At 41.9% G+C, this 26,617-nt stretch overlaps 1 protein-coding gene across 2 annotated transcripts in view; it reads left to right on the top strand.

Annotated features, from left to right (window-relative positions):
* The window catches only part of RPS6KA6 (ribosomal protein S6 kinase A6), a 41,457-nt gene extending 16,244 nt beyond the window's left edge, over window positions 1–25,213 (top strand). For both annotated transcript variants that reach the window (XM_075186215.1, XM_075186214.1), the window contains exons 7-22: window positions 7,103–7,209; window positions 7,680–7,717; window positions 8,543–8,685; window positions 8,962–9,032; window positions 10,649–10,737; window positions 12,356–12,420; window positions 12,622–12,724; window positions 14,317–14,441; window positions 14,538–14,663; window positions 15,110–15,199; window positions 15,304–15,465; window positions 16,140–16,301; window positions 17,195–17,271; window positions 18,916–19,033; window positions 19,386–19,526; window positions 20,772–25,213. In XM_075186215.1, coding sequence (XP_075042316.1) covers window positions 7,103–7,209; window positions 7,680–7,717; window positions 8,543–8,685; window positions 8,962–9,032; window positions 10,649–10,737; window positions 12,356–12,420; window positions 12,622–12,724; window positions 14,317–14,441; window positions 14,538–14,663; window positions 15,110–15,199; window positions 15,304–15,465; window positions 16,140–16,301; window positions 17,195–17,271; window positions 18,916–19,033; window positions 19,386–19,526; window positions 20,772–20,897 — 1,743 coding nt within the window. In that variant the 3' untranslated portion in view covers window positions 20,898–25,213. The remainder of the gene's footprint in view (window positions 1–7,102; window positions 7,210–7,679; window positions 7,718–8,542; window positions 8,686–8,961; window positions 9,033–10,648; window positions 10,738–12,355; window positions 12,421–12,621; window positions 12,725–14,316; window positions 14,442–14,537; window positions 14,664–15,109; window positions 15,200–15,303; window positions 15,466–16,139; window positions 16,302–17,194; window positions 17,272–18,915; window positions 19,034–19,385; window positions 19,527–20,771) is intronic.
* Window positions 25,214–26,617: the final 1,404 nt, after the last annotated feature.

Below are 26,617 nucleotides of genomic sequence, written 5' to 3'. Positions count from 1 at the left end.
TGTGTGTGAGTTACAGGTCTCTTATGTACGTAACACTGAAACACTCAGACGTTTTCACAAATATTGTGGAAGGTTCTAACTGGTCTGTCTTCATAGGAGTCTCTTATGTGTGTTCCTCCTTCTAATTCAGGGTTACTTATCACCCACAATGCTAATAAAAAATGATTTAGCCAAATTGCATCTTGGTCCAATTTATCACCAGTGTTTGTGAATATGGTATGTGCTGTTCACAGCTGAAGAAGTCAGCAACAAATAACCACTAAATAATGATATTCCTCATCAGATTTACCGGCGAAATGAACCTTTTTTTATTTTTCTAATACGGCTGTAAACTTCTCTGTAAATATATTGTTGCTCATTATATTAGTATTACCTGCTCTTCCTGACTGTTTTCTGACTGCTACTGACAACTTGATGCTGGATGGAGTGTGAACCATTTATGAATGGGGATAGTTTGGGACAAGTAACTGTTTTACACATTGACATGGTCCATGATACATTTGTGCATTACAAAAACGTGGCTTGTTACATACTGATCAGACACGACATTAGAACCACCTGCCTAATATTGTGTAGGTCCCCATCGTGCCACCAGTGTGACAGGGGCATTATCCTGCTGAAAGAGGCCTCTGTCATCAGGGAATACCGCTGCCATGAAGGGGGGGTACGTGGTCTGTAACAATGTTTAGGTAGGTTGTACGTGTCAGAGTAACATCCACATGAATGCCAGGACCCAAGGTTTCCCAGCAGAACATTGCCCAGAACATCACACTGCCTCCACCGGCTGCCTTCTTCCCATAGGGCATCCTGGTGCCATCTCTTCCCCAGGTAAACAACGCACATGCACCCGGCCATGCAAATGTAAAAGAAAACGTGATTCACCAGACCAGGCCACCTTCTTCCATTGCTCCATGGTCCAGGCCTGGCGCTCACGTGCCCATTGTAGGCACTTTTGGTGGTGGACAGGGATCAGCATGGGCACTCTGACCGGTCTGTGGCTACACAGCCCCATACGCAGGAAGCTGCGATGCTCTGCGTGTTCTGAGACCTTTCTATCACAACCAGCTTTAACTTTTCAGCAATTTGTGCTACAGTATCTCCTCTGTGGGATTGAGCCAGACAGGTTTAGCCTTCAGTCCCCATGCGCATCAATGAGCCTTGGGTGCTCATAACCCTGACACTAGTTCACCGGTTGTTTTGGACGTATTAACGTACCATAAAATGATTTCACAGTCTTGGCTGTCATAGGACGTTAGAGATTTTTTGATGCTTTATTAATTAAATCATTTTAAAAGTTTTATTTTTCTAATGTCTTTATCTGACACAGAGGAAGTTGTAATTCTTGGAACTCTGAAGGATATTTAAGGCTACCTGTATATTCCATCGGCAGCTTTGTGTAAACTGGACGGATTACCTGAAGGGTGGGGTCATAATACGCCCTGGCTGGGTGTGTGCTTCACTTCTGCTAATTCATTTGAATGAAATGTTACCTTATTTACATCTCTGGCTCTTTATTGCATGAAACATTTACATAGAGAAGTGTCGTCTAGGAGTATGCAGGGTTGTCTGTAGCACCGTTGAGGTTTGAGGTTCCACATAGCTTAGTAAAAGGCACTTTGGCGCCTCGAGTAAACATATGTTGGAAGCGTGTGACATGTGATTATATTAGTATTAGTCTTGGCGTGTATAGTGACTCAGACACACGGCCCTGAAAGAAAATGTGTATGGAAAGTAAATTACAGAGAAATGCTGCACAAAGGTCCAACAGACACAAAGCTGCTCATTAATTCTGAAGCTGCAAATGCAACGTGACATTCACTTTAATGGGAAAGAAATGTCACAAAAGATTAACCGCGATATCATTGTGTGAGTGGCTGCGCTGTGGCCTCCAGATGGTGCACGGAGACATCCGCGTGGACCTCCCGGATAAGTCGCCTTTCTCATCCTTTATAATATAATGTCCTTACTCAGGGTAGAGATCCGCTATAATGCATAGTACATACTGTATTCTGTGAGATATGAAGCCATCGGTTTTGAAAGCCAGTAAAATTGTAAATAGAAGATGACACATTTATGTTTATCTGTAGTCCTTATATAATGCTCAGCTTCTGTCATTGTCATAAAATCATATTAGTGTCCTAATAAGGCAACTTCAGTTCTTGATTTACTGGCCCTTTAACCTGGACGTACTTTTCTATAAGTATAGAGGAAGCGATCATTGGAAAAGTCCAGAAAAATGTTTTGTTTTTTTTATATTTTATGGTCCCTTAAAGGGCTCATCTACTAATATTTACACTGAACCCCAGCAGCCAATCACACGCTTGCTTTCACTAGCATGCACAGGTGACGGGTTGAATGCAAAATTTAAGCTTTTGGTCTCTTCCAGACAGGGATCTTGCTATGTATAATACACTGGCGACATGCTGCGGTCCATCTCTGAATCAGTCCTTGCGTCTCCATCTTGGAGAGACGTAAAATGCGCAGTCTGGAGGTCACGACGAAGAGATGGCGCGTCCCACGGAACGTGGCTGGTTTTATTACAGTTGTGTGGTAGCCGTTTCTGGCCGTTCTCTCTCCTCGGATCGTTCCCGTATTTAGTGTAAATGAAATCTAAGTGAATGGAGCGGAGAAAAGTACGTGCAACTCAGACGCCGTACTTGATGTGCTAATTATGTTAATTGACAATCAGTGAGAGTAAAGGCAAAACAACGCGGCTTCCCCGTAATTTAGCTTGTAAGCAATGCGGTAAAGGCAACAGTTATTACATTGAGACAACTATAAAGAGACAGAAACCTGCAATTTAACAAAAAAAATGGATGAATAAGTGTTTTGGGGGTACAGTGAATGCAGTAAAAACCCTAAGAGCACTGAACATTCAGGGTGCTATAGATTAGATTAAAAAGAAAAAAGTTCTATCGCACTAGTTTGTCATTTAGAAGTATAACCCCAATGAGTATGTTATCATTTTATTAAATTTATATATATATCAACCTGGGGGTGCCACCTAAACTTTAAATGTAAACATTGTAGAAAAGGAAAGAGAGAAAGTTGTATTGTAGGTGCACTAATACTTTCTAATCGTATTTTATTAATAAAATATAACTTTTATTGGTGTTGGTTAAAATAAAGCGAAATATATATTAAAAGGAATAAAAATACTCGCTATCTGTTAGTATATTCTCTGTTAATGTTTGGACTTGTGCTGATCAGAATGGTAGTAGCATCACAGTAGTTAGTTTAACAAGTATGCTTATTGTTCATGGCCACTCCTTTTAAACCGTTCCCATAGTATTATGTTAAGCTATAGCGCTGTTTATAAGTGCCAAGTATAATAATTAGCACATAGTATAGGATAATCTTAGAGGAAATGCATCATACGGGGAGTGTATTGCTAACTACCTATGAATACCACCGAACTGACTCTGGGTATATCGGGGTATAGTTACAGCTGCCAGTTAAAGAGAAATCAGATAAACAGATAGCGAGGACGCCGACGCGCGTTTCGCTATGGTCTGCTTTGTCCAAGGCAAAAAATACACTCCCCGTATGATGCAAGTCCAAACATTAACAGAGAATATACTAACAGATAGCGAGTATTTTTATTCCTTTTAATATATATTTCGCTTTATTTTAACCAACACCAATAAAAGTTATATTTTATTAATAAAATACGATCATTAGAAAGTATTAGTGCACCTACAATACAACTTTCTCTCTTTCCTTTTCTACAATGCTATAGATTAGATGTCTGTCCCGTAAACTGCGCATTGAAAGAACGCACGGATCCTGCAGCTCAGGTTGTACTGCGCAATGCTACGCTTGCCCTATAGCCGTGGACCTAACATGTGTGATGAGTCATCGGATTGACCCATTTACCATAACAGTAAATCAGATCTCGTTCTGTCAGTATGTGGTCACCTAACGGGCGCCTAATCTGACCGTCTAAATCTGCCTGTGATTGTGCGGTTTATAAGGCATTCGCTCTGCGAAAACCGTGCGTCATTTGCACACCAGTGGACATTGTCTGTTCTGTTTCTGTTGGAAGAAGCCATGAATAGATATCCCCCGTCTTGCAGTAACTGTCTGTAGGGGATTGTGCGTCCTGTTGTCACATGGACATTAAATCATTTGTGCGATGTCCCAGCTACTGACCTTGGGAAATGAGCAGTTTGTGGCCATATGTGTTTGTAACAATATTTGTAATCTATCTATGATTGGAAACGAAATGGCACCGTCACATCCTATTAGGGCGAAAAGGATCTATTTTTATTCTGGGTGAATAGAGATTTTCCTTCTCCGCAGCGCTGGGAGAGGCGGTAATGAGGTTTGCAGGGAGGAAAGATTTTGTCTCTGACCTTCTGGGTTATTAGGAGAAATGGTTTTGCCGGTCAGTCTGTCACTAGACTGTTCTACATCAGACCTGTGGCTGTAAGGTGAACGTCTGCTACCTCTTGTTGGATAAGAGTTTGGTCTTTCTCATGTGTTCCTTTATACACAATAACCCATGTACATTACTATTGTACATCTTCTTCTGTTCTGCATGCGTCCCACCCACGTGTAATCTGGTCCTTGTCTCTACTTCTGGGAAGATTTAATTTAACTGTTATGGTTATATTATCGCTGTGCAGCCTGGTTCACCAGTTCCGCGTCATTCCTGAGTCTCCATAAACCTGATTTAATGGTCCTTTTTATATCCACAGATCTCTGTAGGGTTCCCCTCTCGCATATCTGCGTCACATTGCTTCTGGTCACGAACTCCCGATAGACTTGTATAGAAATCCCTGGCCCCTATAACAGCATAGTCTGAGAATTAAAAACATTGCAATAATGAAACTAGGATGACCCATAAAGTCATTTATAACTAGACTCTGTGAGTAGTTATTGAAAAAAACCAATCCCCCCAAAAATCAGTTTCTTTCTTGATTCATTCGACACATCCGTCACCAACACCGGGATTGCCTGTGTCTTTCTGTCTCCAGATGGGTCTGCTCGGTCTGGTTCCTTGTGTCTCTCCTCCACCTCTAGATGCTGTTGGTGGATTTGTACGATAGATCTTTGTGTGGATGCTGCAGAGAGTCTGTGACTGTGCATTTAACAGGCGACGGAGCGTTTTACAGATGATTGCTCAATAGTTAATATCTGGTTTCCATGCCAGGAACATCTTTAAACACCCACAACACTCCTCTGTGATTCATACGTGATGTTAATCCAGAACGGGGAGAAAATATCTCCTTGACTACACGCGTGTTGTTGTTGTTGTTTTGATGCCGGTTTGTCCACTCTGAAATAGTGCTGTATAATTGCTTATATTAATGAAGAGATATTGTGCATGTATGGATCTTGTCATTGTTTGCTTAATAGGAATTTGCTGTCCTTAAGGTAACATTTCAGATTTCACATTTTAATACATACATACTTTGCATACAAAATAGCGAATATGATTTAATCCCAGACATCTATCTATAATTTTTCACTAAAGTGTTGCCCTCTTATATACCATAACATGCTTAGTTCATGGTAAGGACGGCTGTGGTCCTACATTGTGCTATTTCTGCACTTTTATTACTATGTTACAGCGATGTAGTAAACGTGTTTTCAGTGACCGATGACTGTATCATAGTTTATATTTAGTGGCTTCTTATTTTACTTCGGGTTACATGTGTTTTTCATAAAGGATTATGTTACGGAAACCTTCTAGTAAACCAGCGCCTGTAGATTATACGGAAACCGGTCAAATGTACAGCATCATCATTTATTTATACAGCGCCACTAATTCCGCAGCGCTGTACAGAAAACTCACTCACATCAGTCCCTGCCCCATTGGAGCTTACAGTCTAAATACCCTAATATAGACACACACACACACACACACACACACACGGACTAGCGTCAATTTCTTGATAGCAGCCAATTAACCTACCAGTGTTTTTGGAGTGTGGGAGGAAACCGGAGCACCCGGAGGAAACCCACGCAGACACAGGGAGAACATACAAACTCCACACAGATAAGGCCATGGTCGGGAATCGAACTCATGACCCCAGTGATGTAAGGCAGAAGTGCTAACCACTAGGCCACTGTGCTGCCCGCAGCAGTTTGTGCGCTTCCATTTTTCCTGCAACTCTTGTTCCTGCGCCCACTTGATAATGTCAGATGGGTGCAGGGTACAAGAGAGCTGTATCCTGCTTGTTTCTTATAGTGATCTATTGTCTGCTCGCAGAGAGCCAGCATTATATGTAGCGGTGCACTATTATATCATCTCTCTCGCAGAGTAGTTATAGTAATCCTTACACGTACTTTATACATTTTCTGCACCCTCATGAACTACATGAAAACGGTTGAATAGCTGCAGAGATTTGCTGAGTGAGTGATCTCCTGGAAGGTTACTGTTTGATCAACGCAATGAAATGATGCATCACTTTCCGTGAGCGTTTAGCCAGCAGGTGATTCTGCTGTTATAGTCGCTGTAGTTGATTTCTCGCTTCCGTTCTGCCATGTAAACATTACAGCATGTCCTCTAATCAAACATAATACAGGGAAATGTTATTCTTAGTGGAGAATAAATTATGACTTGTTTTTTTTTTTTTTTTTTTTAATTCTTACTAATCGTAACGAAAATAAGCGCACAGACGTGGGCAAGTTTTGCTCTGAGAACTTTTGTCGCTGTATTGCCCCCCAGCTTCCCCACATCAGTGGTACAAATTGTGGGTGCAGCAAATGTGCCCCTTGTACTTATAAATAGGATAAACCTCTAAAATGAAGATATACTTCCTGCAGACTTGTAATGTAATTACGCTGTTGGTATTCAGCGTGCGGTTATAAGTGTATTTCTGTAATGTTATGCAAGTAGGAAAATGTCTTTAGATGGGCTCCCACATGGGAATAGATGCCGCACTGTTCATCTCACTCTTGGCAGCGCTGGTGCTCGTCTGACTCATGGATATTTGTTAATGGAACACGTACGATGTTTTCTGGGAAAGGAAGTCAGCTGACCACTTGTCTGTGTAGTGAGATGGCTTAGAGAGGACAGTGGAGGGTAATGTTTGTTGCTTTTAATGTGAATGCACTGATAGAACATGAAGTAAATCTATACAGTTCTTATTAGGTTATGTTTACAGAGGAAGATGTGAAGTTCTACCTGGCAGAACTGGCCCTTGCGTTGGATCACCTCCATAGCCTGGGAATCGTCTACCGAGACCTGAAGCCAGAAAAGTAAAGTAAAATCTACCAACAATACCCATTTACATCTAGTTCCCTTACATACTGTGTGTATTTCAGGAGTTCTTATAGCTGTCTGCATGGAGCTAGCACCCTCTGATACTTAGGATAATAATGTGTCTCTATTCCAAGAGTTCTTATAACTGCGTGTACCTAGCTTCCTCTGATACTTAGGATAATAATGTGTTATATTACAAGAGTTCATATGACTGTCTGCATTCACTATAACCATTAGCACCCTCTGATACTTAGGATAATTGTCTACATTCCAATAGTTCTTATAACTGTCTGCATTCACCATAACTAGTAGCACCCTCTGATACTTAGGACAATTATTTATCTGGCTTTGGAGGTAACACAATAGTTTATTTTATTAAGTTTGCTGCATGTTCTATTGTTTTCAATGTGATCCTGTTCTACCATTTCCGTTATGTGTGTTGGTGAATGTACATTTTAATTTTCAGCATTTTGCTTGATGAAGCTGGACATATCAAGTTAACAGGTAGGCCCCAATTCCATCACAAAACATTCATTACAGGGAAGACCGTTGTATCGTGCATGATGGTGGTATCTGCCTCTTTTTGTTGTGTTACCGTTGTACATGTATTTTCTGTTTGTTTTTGGATGCCATACACGTTTCATTTACTGACACACATTTAGGGCAAATTTCCAGAAGGGGTCAAATCCAATCCCTTATTATATATATATAACCATTCTGCTGTTTGTATATTATATGTGTTATCTAGCTGGGGTGCAGCGTTGCTCGGATTCCCGGGATCCCTGATATCTGGCATTTGCTGCTACCTCTTTACGTACCTTGACAGAAATGTCATTAATGTCCCTTTTCCTGTTAAATTACCATGTATGCAAATGAACATATGCCACCCTAAATTTTATTGGGGTGGAGTTCTTTATATAAAGTATTAAAGTATTGTAACATTTACATTAGTCCTCTGCTGGCTTTGTTTTACGTCAGTTGGTGGCTATAATTAGATTGTATAATTGGGCCAGGAAGTAATACGCCAGCATGCGATGTGAGCTTTTTCCCTGTGACGAAGTCTCTTAAATTCCTATTCCTCCAGCTGCTGGGTGCGTCTCTCGTTAACAGCGGTGTCCTCCACAAGTTTCATTCTGTAATGCTCCACTATACATCTGTTGGCGTACAGCGTGTGTGTGTGTGTGTGCGTGCGCGTGTGTGTGTGCGCGTGCGCGCGTGTGTGTGTGTGTGTGTGATGTATGTTAGTCCTACACATGTCAGTGTTTCATGACCAGTACGTGTTTGTGTGGTGAGCGTTGGAGGCACTTTGGCATTTCTTTTGTTTTGCAGACTTTGGGCTAAGTAAGGAGTCCGTAGACCACGAAAAGAAGGCGTACTCGTTCTGCGGTACGGTAGAGTACATGGCGCCGGAAGTGGTCAACAGACGGGGGCACACGCAGAGCGCAGATTGGTGGTCGTTTGGCGTCCTTATGGTACGGTGACCGCCTAACTTACCGCTGTCAGAGTATCTACGCCTGTGCTCCCTTCCTTATACTGACAAGAATCTGGCGTTAGGATTTGGGGGATTATGATGTTACAATGTGAATTAGTAACTTTGGAGAATAGCAAACCTGCTAACGTACATAACACAGCTATTGGCGCTTCACGCGCTTAATTACAATACGTAATGGTTTAATTTTTTAGAGAAAAATTTTTCAATTTTCAAAATGCTCCTTATGATGATGTTATATTCCTCATTTGTCTTTTAGTTCGAGATGCTGACGGGTACGTTACCCTTCCAAGGTAAAGACCGAAATGAGACGATGAACATGATACTGAAGTAAGTCTGTGTGGGGGGATTTGTATCCTAATGCGTTAGAGCGCTACAGGAGAGCACTGCGCCCATAACGTGCCGCTACCGTGGAAGAGATCACGCTGTAATCATTTTGTTGTTGTCCTGTGAAAAAGTGACACTTCCCTGTACTTTTTTGCTACATTAAACGCTGAGATAAGACCATGTTTATATGGGGTATTACAGCTGAATCGTGTAAGCAACAGACATTATGGGTGGCTTCGGAGACTAAAGCAAAATAAATTCTGTCTACAACATCAGGGGGTAAATGTATGAATCTCCGGATTCTTCATCTCCGGCGTGTTCAGCCTCTTCAGCGCTTAAATTTAAAGCGGCGCTGCATTGTAAAGGGAAACTTCCCTTTACAATGCAGCGCCGCTTTAAATTTAAGCGCTGAAGAGGCTGAACACGCCGGAGATGAAGAATCCGGAGATTCATACATTTACCCCCAGATGTTTATTGCATATACCAATCATCATCATCATCATCTTTTATATAGCGCCACTAATTCTGCAGCGCTGTACAGAGAACTCGCTCACATCAGTCCCTGCCCCATTGGAGCTTACAGTCTAAATTCCGTAATATAGACACACACAGCAGACTAGGGTCAATTTTGATAGCAGCCAATTAACCTACCAGTATGTTTTTTGGAGTGTGGGAGGAAACTGGAGCACCCGGAGGAAACCCACGCAAATATGGGGAACATACAAACTCCTTACAGATAAGGCCATAGTGGGGTATCTAACTCATGACCCCATCACTGTGAGGCAGAAGTGCTAACCATCAGGGCACTGTGCTGCCCAAAGCAGTAAAGTACTGTCACTAATATAAGTAGTTACATTATACTTCTCAAAGCCCCCTGATACCCCCCCCCCCGCCCCCCCTTACATATATAATGTTCTTTGCTCCCTGTATTGTAATGTAATATAATTTTATATTATATTATCCACTCTCCCAGCTGCACAGTTATGATGGTTTCTTGGCCAAAAGGCTGAAACCAATCCTGCAAGCTACAATAGGATCAGCTCTGGTTATCAGCGTTTGCATCAGTTTCCCACTGCGCTTTAGTCAGAAGGGGCCGGGAATATTTATAGTGTTGTTTTTTAAGTGCAAAACAATAGAAATACTCTATATAAATTTTGCATAGAACATGGAAAGTGTTGAAAAAAACGACATCTTCATATAGCACAGGCGAGGAATAATCCCATAATCTGATCTGTTTGTAGTATTGCAGCATTGTCCTCCTATCACTCCTGGTTCCTAGATAGCATTGAGCTTACAGTCTGTGATATTACTAACACATTGTGCCTTTCCATGCGAAATTGGGGACAAAGATACATTTCTCAGTATGGTTAATAGTTGAAGTTTATGCAGGATTAAATTTGATTGGTTGTCACATTGATATCATTCATACTTATCATAAGGACTTTCTTGCTGGTAAATATTATAAAAGTGTGAAAAGTAAGTCTTAAAATGTAAAACTGGAGAGTAACAACCTGGATTCTTCTTTCTGAAATGACGTTATGATTCTTAGGGGTCTTTGTATGGTCTGTACTTCCTCAATGCTTTTCTCGGTACATTAACACTTGTATCTTTCTTCTCAGATCTAAGCTTGGGATGCCGCAGTTTTTAAGCCCCGAAGCACAAAGTCTTCTCCGGATGTTGTTCAAACGAAACCCTTTAAACCGGTTAGGTGAGTGGTGTGTGAAATATACCCAATAACATCCATCACACTATGTGTACTGACCGTCTGCCACGGTCTCGCTTTCTGCGCTTACAGACACATGTAAGAGCCAGTATTCGGCAATATCTCAGTAATTTCTGTCATCGCGGATCTTCAAGGTCTTTTTGTTATTGTTGAACGATAAACTGTCCCAATCATTTTCTGAGAATTGCATTTATCATTTAATCAGTATAAATAGTGATCGTTTATATCCAAGTCTGAGGAGAGGATTGTACAGCATCTAAATACAGATTAAGAATAGAAACTGTAAGGGGGATTTATAAAGCGGAACATAAACATCTGCAGGAAATAACTTGCCGGACATAATTGAATGTTCTTTGGACATCTTTGCTCCTCCTGTATGACAGAGAGCGTCTCTTCCCTCTGTCTCCCATTGATCTCTGGATTGATTTGCTGTAGTTTCTCCACCACTTACAGAACTTTGTGTTGGGGCTATGTACACAACCCCCCCCCAACTGCACGTCTCCAGGCAACTCCCTATCACCGCATCGGCGGTGGGAGGGGGGACATTCCTAAACCAACATCGTCCGTTTTCCTTTTTTCTTTTTTATGTAATTGGTTTTGTTATATTACTTAACCATATTGTTATAGTAAATGTGCAGAATTGAAGCATATGTTTAGTATTGCATGGCACCATATGTAGGAGTTTTTATGTCCATGGAACATACTGGAGCTTGGCACTATTCTTACACTTGCCAATTCCCTGGCTCCTAAAGCTACATTTAGCGGGGTCAGGGATCTCTTGTACCAATGTGGACAGTGCTATCTCTCTATACAGTCAAGTCCATAAATATTGGGACATCGACACAATTCTCATATTTTGGGCTCTATACACCACCACAATGGCTTTGAAATGAAACAAACAAGATGTGCTTTGACTTTAATTACAACAGTTTCTATATGAAAAATAGTGGTTCAAAAAGAAGGAGTGAAGAAGATGAGATTTATGATGGCTTATTGCCAGACTACAAGACTTTTCAGTGACTTCACCTGAACCCGTTGAATAATTTTGGGGCAGATGATTGCTGACAAGTTGTGTGTGTTCGGCCCTCGAGCACCTTTTGTGATCCAGCCTGACTTCTCAAGCTCTGAGGAGCCGAATGTATAAATTTAATTTTAGCTTATACACAAGTCTTTTAGAGTTGAACATTTATTCCCCTTGTGCTGGTGAATGGAGGAGAGAGATGCATCTTACTCAGCTTTCCCTGGCTTGTTAACGCCTTAAATCCAACGTTTCTATACCTTAAAATTTATCACAGCCAAGCTCAACAAGATCATACAAGACATATTTTAATTGTTAGTAAATTACGCATAAATAAATACATCAAAAACCGCTTAAAAGCCTATTGTTTGCCAGTATATAAAGGGTGTGTTTAAAGTAAGTGGCAAATGTTGAAAGGCAATTAAATCCTAGAGAGCAGAAATAGGGGGGATCAGTCTCCTGTAGCCGAAATTGTTAAAATATTCTCACATGTTCCAGTAGAGACTTATCAGCATTTATTGGTATTTAAATGTCCATGTTTTGCTAGTGGGATTTAAGAAGGGGTCTATTTCTATCTTTGTGTAGGTGCTGGTCTGGACCGGGTGGAAGAAATTAAGCGACATCCATTTTTTGCTACAATTGACTGGAATGTGAGTTCTTAATTTCAGTTTTGGTTACTTTTTTATGCCTTTTTACATTCCTGTCTGGACTAAGTTCAATTTTTAAGCAATTATTTTGCACACACTTTTTGAATCCTCCGCTGTTGCAATGTGTCTGATCGAAAATATAAATCGTCTGTATGTAACATTTATTTTATAGATGTTTTCAATGGTTCTTTCTGTGTTTTTTAGAAGCTGTATAGGCGTGAAATTCAGCCTCCATTCAAGCCGGCATCTGGCAAACCTGAGGACACGTTCTGCTTTGATCCGGAATTCACAGCAAAAACACCAAAAGGTATTTTCACTCTTTCTGTTGAGACCTTGTAACAAATGGTCATTCTGAAATCGGATTATATGTATTGGTTAATGCTAGTGTATATGGCAATTGTAACCCGCATATAAAAAGAACAGACGTAGAGGCCATTATTTGTCGCAACCAATCAAAATTGTCCAGTGCGATTGTGGTGCCAACGCAGAAAGAGATATAAACTTTTAAGCTAAAGATATAACACAACAAACACACATATATCATTTATCTATTTTTAAGCTAAAGATAGGATAACAACAAACCATAATGATGCATAAACAATATAATAAATAAAATATAATAATAAACAGGAAATTATAAACCGAATACATTACACAAGCGCATTCTGGGCCCAGGTCCATGTAGTCTGTGGTCAGGAAGAGAGATCTAACACTGGCCCAGGAGCTTTTATGCAGTTTGAATTGGCATAAACAGTGATGATGACACAGATAACACTGAGAGAGGTCTTCATTGGTCCAGGATTAACGATGCTCCAGTTGTCTGCTTCCCCCAACTGTTGCCTACTTGTCTTCCCGCCGAATAACCAGTTTACACTGACCCATAAACAAAGTACTTTTGAGTATTAATCTCATATTGCTCATAACTTGCGACCGCTAGATGTGATCGCTACTCTGTTGAAACCGGGTTACTGCTGGTAAAATAAGCTTTAATAAGAGACCAAACTCCACACATTTCTGTGGACTTGAACCATAATTACCGTTACTATAATATTATCTGTGTATAAATAATCTGTAATACATTTTGCGAATAAATAAATGTGTATTATTTACAAGTGTAATTGTAAATGTGTGTTATTAATCCATGCAATTGCGTCATGACACCTGACGTACTAATCGCAATCACACGGTAAAACAATTTTAATTTACCTTCATCCAATTATTTAGATGTGAAATACATGAGAACATGAGGGGACAAGATATGTATAATGATAATTCAATAGAAAAATATATTATTTTTCATGCAAGAATAATACATTATAATGTACGTTTATCTCTGTGTGATATAAAAAGTCTGCAAGTTTAGTTAGCAGACTAAAACCAATATTGGAGTTTGATCTATTGATGAAAATAGTGTGTCCGGGTCACACACGGTCGACCTTCCCACTCTGTGTATAAAGAGCTTTATTTTAATATATCGTTTGGACCTTCTGGTAACTTGATGCCCCAACGCCGTGCGGCGCTCACATGTAATCTGATTAGGGGAATGAGCCCCACTTAGGTCCGCAAACCTGAGACTGATTTGCTGTATTTGCCTCCTCTGATATCTACGTGTTCTGTATGGAACAGGATCGTAGGTATATTTGGCACATTTACAGAGCACTTCTAGTGTAAATATACAAATGTACAACAAAGAGTTGGTGTTACAAAAGTTTAGTTATCTGCAGCTTCTGTTGTAAGGAGGTGAAACGCGTGAGAAATTCCTTTGTGCAGAGATTACTTTAATACAATGCTCATTGCACATAAATCGTGGCATGTGATTACTTAACGCTTGGTAATAACCAGATATAATATACTCATAATACATGTAACGGCTGTGACTCCTCCCCACGCGTTCTGTAGATTCTCCGGGAGTTCCGCCCAGCGCCAACGCCCACCAGCTCTTCAAAGGGTTCAGCTTTGTCGCCCCGTCCTCCATCGAGGAACACAAGATCTCCTCTATTACGAATGTTCTGCCCATTGTACAGGTAAGAGCCGCGACTCCGCTTCAGAGACAGCGTCTGATCTGATTACCAGCAAAGTGTTTGTCAGTCTCCGCTAACTATCTTCTGTTTTTTTTCCAGCAATTTCACGGAAGCCGAGCGCAGTTCACAGACATATACGACCTTAAAGAAGATATCGGTGTTGGCTCCTATTCCATTTGTAAACGCTGTATTCATAGGGTGGCGAACATGGAGTACGCCGTCAAGGTATCAATATATTCTTCCTGCTAGGGGCCGCTGTATATCGGGGTCTTTTCTTAGTCCTTTAGGTTGTGGAGATTTCTTTATATTGCCAATGGAAACATTGTTATCGGGATAAATATTAGCAGTATTAATAAATGTTATTGTTTCTTTATATTTTCTTGTTAAGACTTCAGTAATTGTCCTTTTTATTGAAACATTGGAATTAACTCTTAACAGATTAAGCGAACAAAACCTCTTAATTGATTCTATGTGTATGAGTAGCGATAGATACAGTAGATATTTGTTAGTGTTCCGGTGCGCGGGGCGACCCCCTGTCCTCCTCATTGATATAGAAGTAAGTTCTGTTAAATAAAACTCTGGATATTTTGCTGCAGTTTATTCATTCTTTGTGCAGCAGAAACCTGTTCCTTACATAAGACGGCTTATTAGCTGGTTAATCTCTGTTGCAGATCATTGATAAGAGCAAACGGGACCCGTCGGAGGAGATCGAGATCTTGATGCGTTACGGACAGCATCCAAACATCATCACTCTGAAAGATGTGAGTGCAGAGCCGGCGTTTATCTATAAGCTCCGCACCAGTTCATTGTAAGCGCTCCCTGCGTGGAGAGACCTGACCGCGCTCTTGTGTTTGACATTCGCCAGGTGTACGACGACGAGGGCCGCTACGTTTACCTGGTAACCGAGCTGATGAAAGGAGGAGAGCTGCTCGACCGGATACTCCGACAGAAATACTTCTCGGAGCGAGAGGCCAGCGCCGTTCTCTACACAATCACCAAAACTGTAGACTACCTGCACTGTCAAGGAGTAAGTGTAACATTTACTGTCTATGTGCTGTAGTCGGTCATTGTTCAGTACCCGACACAGGATAAAGATTAATTCGTAGTTATCGAAACTCGCGAGGACCTGAGACACTGATAGATAATTCCTTGTGTATATTTGTGTATTTAAAACCACAGCACAAACCTTTGTTGAGAGAGGGGCAAAAAATACCTCTTAGTTCTGTTTCTCTCTCTTCCTAGACACATTATTCGTGATCAGGTGAATATAGGCTGACAGTGCACAGAGCATTACCCTCATACCCGTCCTCAGGATGATCAGACCACAGAGTATAAAATGTTCATATTGTTTAGGTCCCTTTTAAATGGACTGCGTGTGGAAGCGAAGCAGCTGGGGATCAGATATTACACCTCAGCGTGCAGATAGTTATACAGCACCAGCGTATTCTGTAGCGCTTTACTTGGAACAAACACCGTAATAGAATAATACTGGGTAATACAGACAGAGGTAAGAGGGCTTTGTCCTCAAGCGTACACTCTATGGGACAATATTCTTCATTATAAGGCTCCTCCGTAAACAAAACTCAATTTTTTTTTTATTTTTTTTTTTATATAATTTACAAATTCTGGTCTGCTGAAGACCAATATAATATTATAATGCACTCACACATATATATATAAATCTTATTTTTCCCTTGTCAGGTGGTTCACCGAGACCTTAAACCCAGTAATATCCTTTATATGGACGATTCCAGCAACGCGGACTCCATACGGATATGTGACTTCGGGTTCGCCAAGCAGCTGCGCGGGGAGAACGGCCTCCTCCTGACGCCGTGTTACACCGCCAATTTCGTGGCGCCAGAGGTACGGATATCCGCAGATCACATCCGCGTTATAGTGTATATGTGTATATATATATATATATATATATATATATATATATATATATATATATATATATATATATATATATATATATATATATCTATCTCACCTTAAATCGCTCTGTAATAGGTCGTATGTGGTGCTTCAGTGTTTCTAATTGTAAAAGATATTTGTGCATTGTAATATGCATTATTTCCTTATTTAGTTTATGTCCTTATTTAGGAGTGTTATTATAATATAAGATTATTATTAATATAAAGCTGCATGTAATAGTGTCCGGCCTGTTTTTATGCCTCTCGTCCTGATAAACGGGCCGCAGTTTTTGGGCCGCTTAGTGATTGGGGTAATTGAACGCTGCGCTGCGTTCTGATGTCATTACCCTAAAGAACATTACAATGCACTGAACTGTGAGAATATTATGTCCCTAATTATGGCGCCACAAGTGTTACAAACGATGCAAAATACAAATCGCACAAATCATTTTAGGACCTATTTATAGCGAGGTTATAACACTAATTATAGGTCCCCTCACGCTGCTCATTCTTCTGGAGATTATACAACGGAATAAAAATAGTCATTATATAAAAAGAAGTTGAAAGTTCTTTCCTGCTTATTACAACTAAATCCGTCTTATTGCTGTATCATTCAGACGTCATTAACAAGTCTACTGGTAATCCCAGTGTAGTACCCTTGTGTGGCCTGCAGATGTCAGTGTAGACCTCTATAGGCAGCTGTAGTAATAGACCCAAGTAGGTGACAATGTGTTTACAGTGCATCCAAAATCATCTACACCCATCATACGATAACCTGTTTAAATGTTGCTGTTTATAATCCTTTTCCTGTGCAATTAGTGTGAAATCGTTATGTTGCAGGTACTAATGAGACAAGGGTACGACGCAGCATGCGATATCTGGAGCCTTGGAGTTCTCCTTTATACAATGCTGGCCGGGTAAGATCCTTACAGTACCTGGGGCGATGTTATGTAATGTATTGTGTCCTGCACACAGCATCGGTCAGTCCTTCTTCTTGGGTGTGAAGGACCTCAACGTGCAGAATAATGAACATTACGAACTTGTAGACATTATTTGACATGTTAAACTATCCGCGTCTGTATTTTAAAAACAGATTCTTTGTTCCATGTGTTGCGATATACGTTATAAAGTGACGCCTTGTCTGGACTGTCCCTTTTATTGATTAGTAATGTGCTAAAAATAAATTGTATACATGGCGCTATGCTTTTTATAATACTCTGTATTTCCTGTTAGCGATCTCCGCACAGCCGCCGAAGGGATAATCCGTTAAAGGTCACAGACGACTGATCGATGACCTCGGTATAGAACAAATATGAAATAGTTTTGTCTTCTCGTTTAAACAATTAACTTTCTGCTCTCTCCCATAACAAGTAACATTAATCACCTTAAAACATTTCCCACTTAAAAAATGTCACATTCTACACTTATAAATTGATTCTTTCTTTTAGAAATCTAAATGGTTAATATAGATCTTTGCTCTGGGATAGAGCAGAAAGTTCATTGTTTTTGTATATGATATAAGCGTCTTACGCAGTATAACAGCTGTGTGCCCGCCACGCAGGGATATTACCAATTATATCCCAGCCGGCGTCTGCCACGGTTATCTGGTAACTTGTTACCGTCATTGGAGATTGAAGCTGAGCGTTAGACGGGGAGGTTTAGCAGAGCGCCTTGTGAGATGTCAGATACACAGAGCGAACGTAGATTATATTATTTTTTAAAGTATTTTTACATGTCAAATACACTGAGAGCCCCCTCTTATATATCACCCCACCTCTGATATATAACAGACCTTGTGATGCTGTAATTGGCAGGTTTGAAAATGCTGTTTCATCTTCTATTACCCCACTTAAGTGCTCGTAGACAAGAGGCGCTCAGCCACCCTAATCTTCTATATCCGTGTGTGTGTCAAGCGGCCCTCAAGGGAATTCTTTACATGCTCATGGTGCAAATAAATGTAGTTTAAAAAAAATGGCCGTCCCAGGTTTGGATCTATATCGAGGTTACAGGAAAGCTGATTAGCAGATTTTTGAATACTACACAGAGGAGCGAACCACAGAGTGAATATTACCTTAATGCTGGAGCTGTCCACTCTCTGCTTCTTGGAAAGAGCCGCTCAGTGTTCTACGGAGCAGGGTCCTGGCACCAACATACAGCCGGAGGCTCTGCCATTTGCCTTCTGCAATCCTCGTGTAGCACCGGGGTGGGGAGAATACGACACACGGCTGAACGTGAAGCTGCTGCTTGATACCACATGTTGCAAAAAATCTGTAGAAAAAGTGACAAACTCCTTTGGTGTGTTTTGTGGGGAGAATTGATGTGAATACCCTGTGTGTATGAAAGGCCAGTTATCGCCTATTGCGGTGCAGGACTATTGGAATCCGTGTTATAAAGGAAAACCACCACCAGAGGGAGCAGTACATGTAATAGATATTAGTAGATCTACACTGCAAATGTTATGGTGGGCTACAGTTTATTGAGCTGTATCTGACCCACTTCCATTGTTTTACTTTCTTCATTTGAAATGTGTCCCCGCATGTCATACTTCTCTCCATTTTCAGGTACACTCCTTTTGCCAACGGCCCCAACGACACCCCAGAGGAAATCTTGCTGCGGATGGGGAGTGGAAATTTCTCTTTGAGTGGAGGGAACTGGGATACGGTGTCTGATGCCGCAAAGGTACAATCTCTCCCTGTCCTGAAACCACGGACGTTCTGCTGAATTATTCCTTAAATCCTCGTTAATAGCAGAAAATGCCGTATATAGATACACATTTAGCGCTGCGGCGTCTGGGGGTCACATGACCGTGGACACCATATGATTGGTAACTGTGATGTCTGTCCAGATTCCCTGCACATGTATGTTACATGTTATTTCAGTGTCGCTGGAAGCAGCGCGCCAATGCATAAGCTGCGACCAGACCTCTCGTTATTCATCGGGCTCAGTGACCCCTACATGTAAACACATTACAGTCGCTGGCGTCGCCTGTCTTCTGAATTTATTTGTAACCGTTCTTCTTCTTTCTCTCAAGGACCTGTTATCACACATGCTTCACGTGGATCCTCACCAGCGATACACAGCGGAGAAGGTATTGAAGCACTCCTGGATCGCGTGTAGGGACCAGCTCCCTCATTACCAGCTGAACAGACAGGACGCGCCACACCTCGTCAAGGTAACGCACACCGGGCGAGTAATGATCCGTAGTGGTAGAAGTCGCTGTGGATAAAATAGGCTTAGGGAACTGCAGGGTGGTGGGTGCAGAACGTACGCTACAATACTACAAAGCATCGTTACCGTAGATGGCGAACGTCCGGCATATAGACACACACACACACACGTACACACATATAGACACACACACACGTACATACATGTCTGCGTTACTGGATGCCCGATTATGTCCTTTAGAAATGTCTGGCTTGTTTAATCATCTCCACTAATGAAGTTCCCCAGTAGGAATCCATGTCAGACATTGTCTTCTGTCTCCGATCTTGTATAAAGAGGAAGTGAGGGAACACAACCGATATCGGGAAGGTGCTCAGTGATCCTCTGGATGATTGATAATGATTGATCTAGAGGTACTATATCCGTGTGTCCCCCAGGACACGCTGATATAGCACCGCTAGACATACAGAAGGACAGTTTGAAAATATTTAAAAGGAAATAAAACGGCCCAACCTCACCCGCATTTTCTTCCACCTCTTTATTTTGAAATTGTAATTTTTTTCTTTTGGTAAAATCCACATGAATATTTAAATATCTGATGCTTTGGGTCAGCAGAATACTACTTTATGTGGGATTTGTGTGATGAATCAACATAACAAGAACGTAAGAGGTTGACGGAGTAGGTCCAGACATGGAAGAGAGAGAAGAGCTTACAATCTAGGTGAATATTGTGTCACTGTTTGCAGGTTTCACAATATTCTCTACTTTTCTTCTTTCAAATTCCTGTAAGGTGGCCCACAGGGCGATAGTAACACATCTCCCGTAGGGGGCCCTCGGCAGTTGCCGGGCAGAGGTAATAGACCACCTCCTCTAAGGGGCCCGCAGGGCAGTGCCCTGGCAGAGGTAACAGACCGTTTTCCTGTAAGGGGCCCGCAGGGCAGTGCCCGGGCAGAGGTAATAGACCACCTCCTCTAAGGGGCCCGCAGGGCAGTGCCCGGGCAGAGGTAATAGACCATCTCCTGTAAGGTGCCTGTAGGACAGTGCCCGGGCAGAGGTAATAGACCATCTCCTGTAAGGGGCCCGCAGGGCAGTGCCCGGGCCGAGGTAATAGACCGTTTTCCTGTAAGGGGCCCGCAGGGCAGTGCCCGGGCAGAGGTAATAGACCATCTCCTGTAAGGGGCCCGCAGGCCAGTGCCCATACAGGTAATATACCGTTTTCCTGAGGTGCTAAATGACTGTTTCTCCTCTCCAGGGTGCGATGGCCGCAACGTATTCTGCGTTGAATCACAAGACGTTGCAGCCGGTCTTGGAGCCCGTCGCAGCCTCCAATCTAGCTCAGCGACGTAGTATGAAAAAACGAACGTCAACGGACTTGTAGACCGATCTGAAGCTACGGAACCTGGAGGATCTGTTTTACTTGAATATCCCGTACATGTCTCTTATGGGGAGTTTCATACTGTGCTTTTTATTACCATTATTTTGTCTGTGTTCCTTTAAATATCAGGGTACAATACCGGGACGCCAGATCTCTCTGCATCGAGTATTTCTCGGCTGCCCCCGTTCTGTCTGCTCGGAGGTGGGAGCGACGTGCTGTAAATTCTGGCTGCATCTCCATTACAATCCTACGCCTGGGACCATGTGTACAACCGGCAGCGACCGTGCAAATCTCCCGCCCATATTCCCATTAGGTAAACAGTGTTTTGGGTGGTTTTAGCGCTGACTAATCATGATCTCAACCAGTAGAAATGACAGCGGATGATATAGAGACTTCCAAGTGTCCACTAAGCATGATCTCCGCAGCTTCCTGAAATACCAGACCCGCGACTCTGGCTTAAAGACTCTTATTCCATTTTCACTGTGCACCTCTTGTCGTGGATTCTGTAGCCGTTAGGAATATGCACCGATATCCGAAACTTCATAGGATACATAGAAATTGTTGGCCAACTGCTGTGTAGACCTGCGCTGCGAGATCTCATCTCTCGGGAACTTCTGCAGAAGACGTTGCTGGCGAACTTGCCATATTTTAAAGTAATTTATCTTGGGTTGGACTGTATATATGTGTGTTGTATGATGTTTGTACCTATTGTACAAATTTTATTCAATATTTTTTTGGTTCTATGTTTTTGTTTTATTTTATTTGCAAGGTACCATGAAATTATTTTTTACCAAGTAGGTAAAATTTATATTTTTGTAGAACTACTTATTATCTGAAAACCAAAATAAAAATCAAGAACCTGGCTCGGAATGGAGGCGGGCAGGGGGGGGAAGGTCGCTAGCCAAATTGTGTCTATTGTATGAATGAAACAAGACCGGTATTCATGCATCGCTGCATAAAATACAAGAAGATATCTGGGGTTTATTTACTAAACTGCAGGATTGAAAAAAGCGGAGATGTTGCCTATAGCAACCAATCAGGTTCTAGCTATCATTTTGTAGAATGTACTAAATAAATAACTAGAATCTGGTTGCTATAGGCAACATCTCCACTTTTTCAAACCTGCAGTTTAGGAAATTTAATCTCAGGTTTTAAAATACATTGGGATTGTCTGTAGATGTTCAGATCCTCCCTTTGTTGGGGAAGACAGTTTGGGGCTCATTTAAAAACATGCGTAGAGCATTGATGTGTGCGCGAATCAGATGTCTGCTTGTAGCAGTCTACCGCCATCATTTAATGAAAGCCAGCTTCTGATTGGTTGCCATTAGCTGCTCTAATCTTGTATGCTCACGTAGGTTTATTGAATTGAGATTAGCAACTGAATTTCTCGCCAGCTGACGGTTTAGGTTCTGAAATCTAGAGCTTTGAAGCATGCTGGGTAATTTTGCCTTCGTCCAATTAGAAAGTACCATCATTGTTTGCCTTGCTCACAGAAATGACGCTTTTCATGCATCTGCGCCTTTTCCATCTAGACAGAGTTTGTCGCTTGTCGGCTTTTCATGGGAATTCTGTTGATGGATTCAGCCTTGTCCTACGGCACAAAATTGAGTCGATAGACGTTGGAAAATGAAGTCTTTAATGATTTGTAACAATTGACTGCAAAACGCATCCGGTGTAAAACCAACAGCGGAAACTCCCGAGCGTCTTACCCCAGCAGCTGCTGTGCGTGGCGGTCATGGGAGACTGACCCCTCCAGTTGTAGTGGGATCGCCGGTCCCACGCTCTTAGTCATGTGATATAACACACTGTGTATCGGGATGATGGGTGCAGCGGTATAGATGCTGAGCTTACGGTATATACATTCATAGCTGATGCTACTGGCTGTTCTGTCCTGTCGGCTGCGCACCGGCAGCGGCAGAATCCTGTAATGTTTGTCTGTAACATTGGAGAAACTTTGTTCCCTGCTACGTTTATGTCGATGTTTAGGGGCCAAATCTGTGTTTAAGCTGTTTGTTATTTCAAATACTTGAAAGAGTTATCAAGGGCTGTTTTCGTATGTAAATGCTAGGTCTGGTGTATGTAGAAAGTATATGTGTAGAGAACTAGAGGAAACTAGTGTATATACCACAATACTGTGCGTTCTCCTTTATACTGCAGCTAATTATGCATCTCCTTCCTCGCTTGGTTTTCAAGCTTCTAATTGCAGGGTGTCCGTTTCCTAGTCTAGGTTGTTCCATTTTTCCATTCATGTCCTCCTATAGTCCAGGCGTATTCTGTGGACAGAGCAGTGAGGTCTGTGTGTTTTGGCGAGCGTTCTTCCATCTTGTTTGTCGCTGGTAGCTCTGTTTATATGGCTTATCGCTTGTGAAGAGAGATCAGAAAAATATACCCCTATGTACAGATAGCCAGAGTCTCCGCCGTGTTTCATAAACGGATGTCTGATTTAACGCAGAGTCATTACGACGTGAATTCACAAGTAGGACTTTATGGGTTTTTTCTGTATAGTTACTTGTTCTTTCTCTCTCCGGAAGGCCTTCTCATGCATGAGTCCGCGACATGTATGCCATAATAGAAATTATTTTTGTTAAAACTTTTGGCAACTTTTTTGTTACTTTAAACTGCTTCAGTTTGAGGCTTATAACTCTCTGTGTTTGAAGCCGACGTGTCTCGTTGTTCGTGGTCTTTGAATGTAGGTTTAGTACCGGTAATTAACGTGACCGTTACGCGATCTGCTCTACTAAAGCTGCACTTATTGGTTTGGCGCAGTTTAAGTATTGAGCTCTGCGTAACTCTATGTTGTGTGTCCGTGTGTGTGCGCACTCTTCCTGTTTTAAGGATAGCAAATTCAAGAACAGCCCAATTGAAGTTAGAAATATGCAGAATAAATGATATACCTGCGCAGTCTGTAGTAAATGTGGCTTCCACCTTGTGAGACAGTTCATGTAGCTATTAAATGAGGTATTCATTGTCCAAAATCTCCTCTCTCTACCTAGTAAAACCCCCATAATTGTGGAGTTACTGAATCGAACTCATGACCCCTGTGTGCTGTGAGGCAGAAGTGCTAACCACTGAGCCACCGCGCTGTCCACAGGAGCCTAGAGATTGGACGAGCCTCTGTTCCTTCAGTCAGCAGTGTCTCTATAAAGTGGGCAGGTCACGGCGTCTTGTGGGAAACAAGTGCAACTTACTAGTTACCAGAGGTCATGAGGGAAAAACATTGTTAGACTGGAGTTCACCAGTTTTGGACGATCCCTTAATGTAACCTCCTTAATCCCCCCCCCCCTCCCCCGTGTTTATTGAAGCGTGAATAGCTCGCTTGTTTGAGAACGTTGCCGGCTCTGGTTTGGGGTAACTGATGAAGATTCGGCCGGGGAGGAAAGAAGCTCCTTTTTTGCTTATATGTAGAAAAGTGAATTATAAAGGGGTTCTCAGAAAGTGATTAGCCCCCTGTAAGGAAACTGGGGCACCTTGAAGCCTTGACATGAGGATGCAATACGGTCTCTAGTATAAGATTCATCCACAAACATCACCGCGGCACTTCTTAGGGGCGTTGTTATGGGCGCTTTTCAGACTCACGCCCTTAGAGCACCTCAATTCAGCCTTCAGGCAAATCGCATCCAGTTTTGGAGAGGTGTGACTCGTCAAACAAGGTGATGATCCCAAACTAATTCAGACAAGATAGAGAATATTAATACATTTCATGAAATCGATTTTTGATAAACTGCAAAATACCATCAGTCCCTAAATCTCTCACGGCTGATACTACGTCCTCTCTGGTTCACTGTAAATGTGCTGTAAGATCTAGTCGTTAGATACTTCTATGTGTGTGCACCAAGCTGTAGGCTGTTCTCAATGTTTAACTGCACCTGTCATTGTCTGGTCCCAGTAACAGTTCTAGATCTTCTCTCCTATTGTTCCAGTTCTATAAATCTGCTCCACTAGACAATTGTGCTGTCCCATAGTTTGCGGAACTAAGTGCGTTGCCAAATTTCATAGGGCGAGAAAATCTCCTCAGTTGTATATCCCCCTAGCAATATCTTGTATCCTTGCACTGACGTGGATCCGCAGTTCTACCAGTCTGGCATGTTGGCGTTATCATTAAAACACGAAAGGGCATTATGTAACATGAAAGTGCAATGCAAATCCATGTTGTCTTAGGTACGTCACCTCGTCACATATTGTAAGTAGCACCTGCTCCGTCAATAAGCATATTGTGGATTTTGTATCATATTGTATTTATTTTATTTTTTTTAGAATGTTTTATGATGTTTCTTTTAAAGCTATGTATATATTGTCATTAAAATTTGCATTATACTATACACTTTGTGAGTACATTTTTGGTAATACTTAATATTTTTTTGCGCAGACGATGCTAATTGTGAATAATGGAGGTGCAGCATTTAAGTTTATATGTAGAGCGCACACTGCTACACTGTAACACTTTGTCCTCACCATGAATTGACGCATTCTATTACAACGGTCCAGCAAAAATGACATATTATCGTTTATTTACAAACGTAGCCCAGATATTGCGTGAATAAGAAAGCAATCAGCGTAGCGGTCACACACACCTTCAGCGTAGGATATCACAGGGGCAAAGCAGGTTTGTTAACATGAGTCATAGGGTAGAGGACTTTGCCCTTACATTCTAGAGGGAAGGGGTAGTGAGAGACAGTAGGAGAAAGTGGGATACAAGTGAACGTGGATGGAATGCAGATAAGGGAGTAGGGGATTGTACGGTAGGCAGGCATGTGGATGGGGGTTTTGTGGGGGTGTTTGAAGGATTTTAGGTTGGGGGAGAGTGGTGAGGTGATTTGAGTGAGGAGCAGCACAAGAGAAGTCTTGGAGATGGGAGTGAGAGGAGAATAGAAGAGCTGGAGAGGAGTGGAGGTGTTGGGGGGGTGTATCATGACAAAATCAGATGTAAGGGAAGTGTTAGAGCTTTGTAGTTGAGGATGAGCAACTTAAATTTTATTTTGGAGGGAATGGCGACCCAATAAAGGGACTTAGAGTGGTGCAGAGGGAGAGGAAGCTTTGTCTATTCAGGAAGCATTGTAGAGGAGAAAGGTGGAAGGAGGTTACAATAATCCAGGTGGGAGATGAGTGTGGAACAGGGTTTCACTAACCATTCATGAGGAAGTGCTGTGTTTTGGCAATGTTGCAGATGAGGAAGTGAGAGGACTTTGAGAGGGACTGAATTTGAGGGAAGAAGCGGAGGTCTGAGTCAATGATTATACAAAGGCCGTGGGTCTGGGGAGTGGGAGATTGTGGTGATGTCAACTGAGAGGGAGATTTGGAGAGGGGTAGTGGCATTAGATAATGAGTTCAGATTTGGACATTAAAGTTTACGGCGGCGTGGGGCCATCAACGTGGAGAATGCAGAAACCCTGATGGAGAGAGGAAGAGGAGGGTGCATAAGTAGAGACACTAATTAGAGACACTGAAGCAATAACTTGTGATGTATAAAGTGAACGAGTGTCAAGGAGAAGAGACAGATTGACTGTCGAATAGCAGTGGAGAGTTCAAGAGGTCAAGGAGTATGAGAAGGGAAAGGTGCCATTAGACTTGGCTACAGTAGGTCATTGGTCACTATAGAGCAGGGGTGGGCAAACCTGTCCTCAAGGGCCATATCCAGTTCATGTTTTTAGGGTTTCTGTCTGTAGAAACAGGTGGGATAATTACTGACCCACCCAAATAGATTAACTCAGCTGTACATGATTAAA

The sequence above is a fragment of the Mixophyes fleayi genome, chromosome 9 (assembly GCF_038048845.1).
Source record: "Mixophyes fleayi isolate aMixFle1 chromosome 9, aMixFle1.hap1, whole genome shotgun sequence".
Taxonomy (NCBI): Eukaryota; Metazoa; Chordata; class Amphibia; order Anura; family Limnodynastidae; genus Mixophyes; species Mixophyes fleayi.
This window is presented reverse-complemented; position numbering and strand designations above follow the sequence as displayed.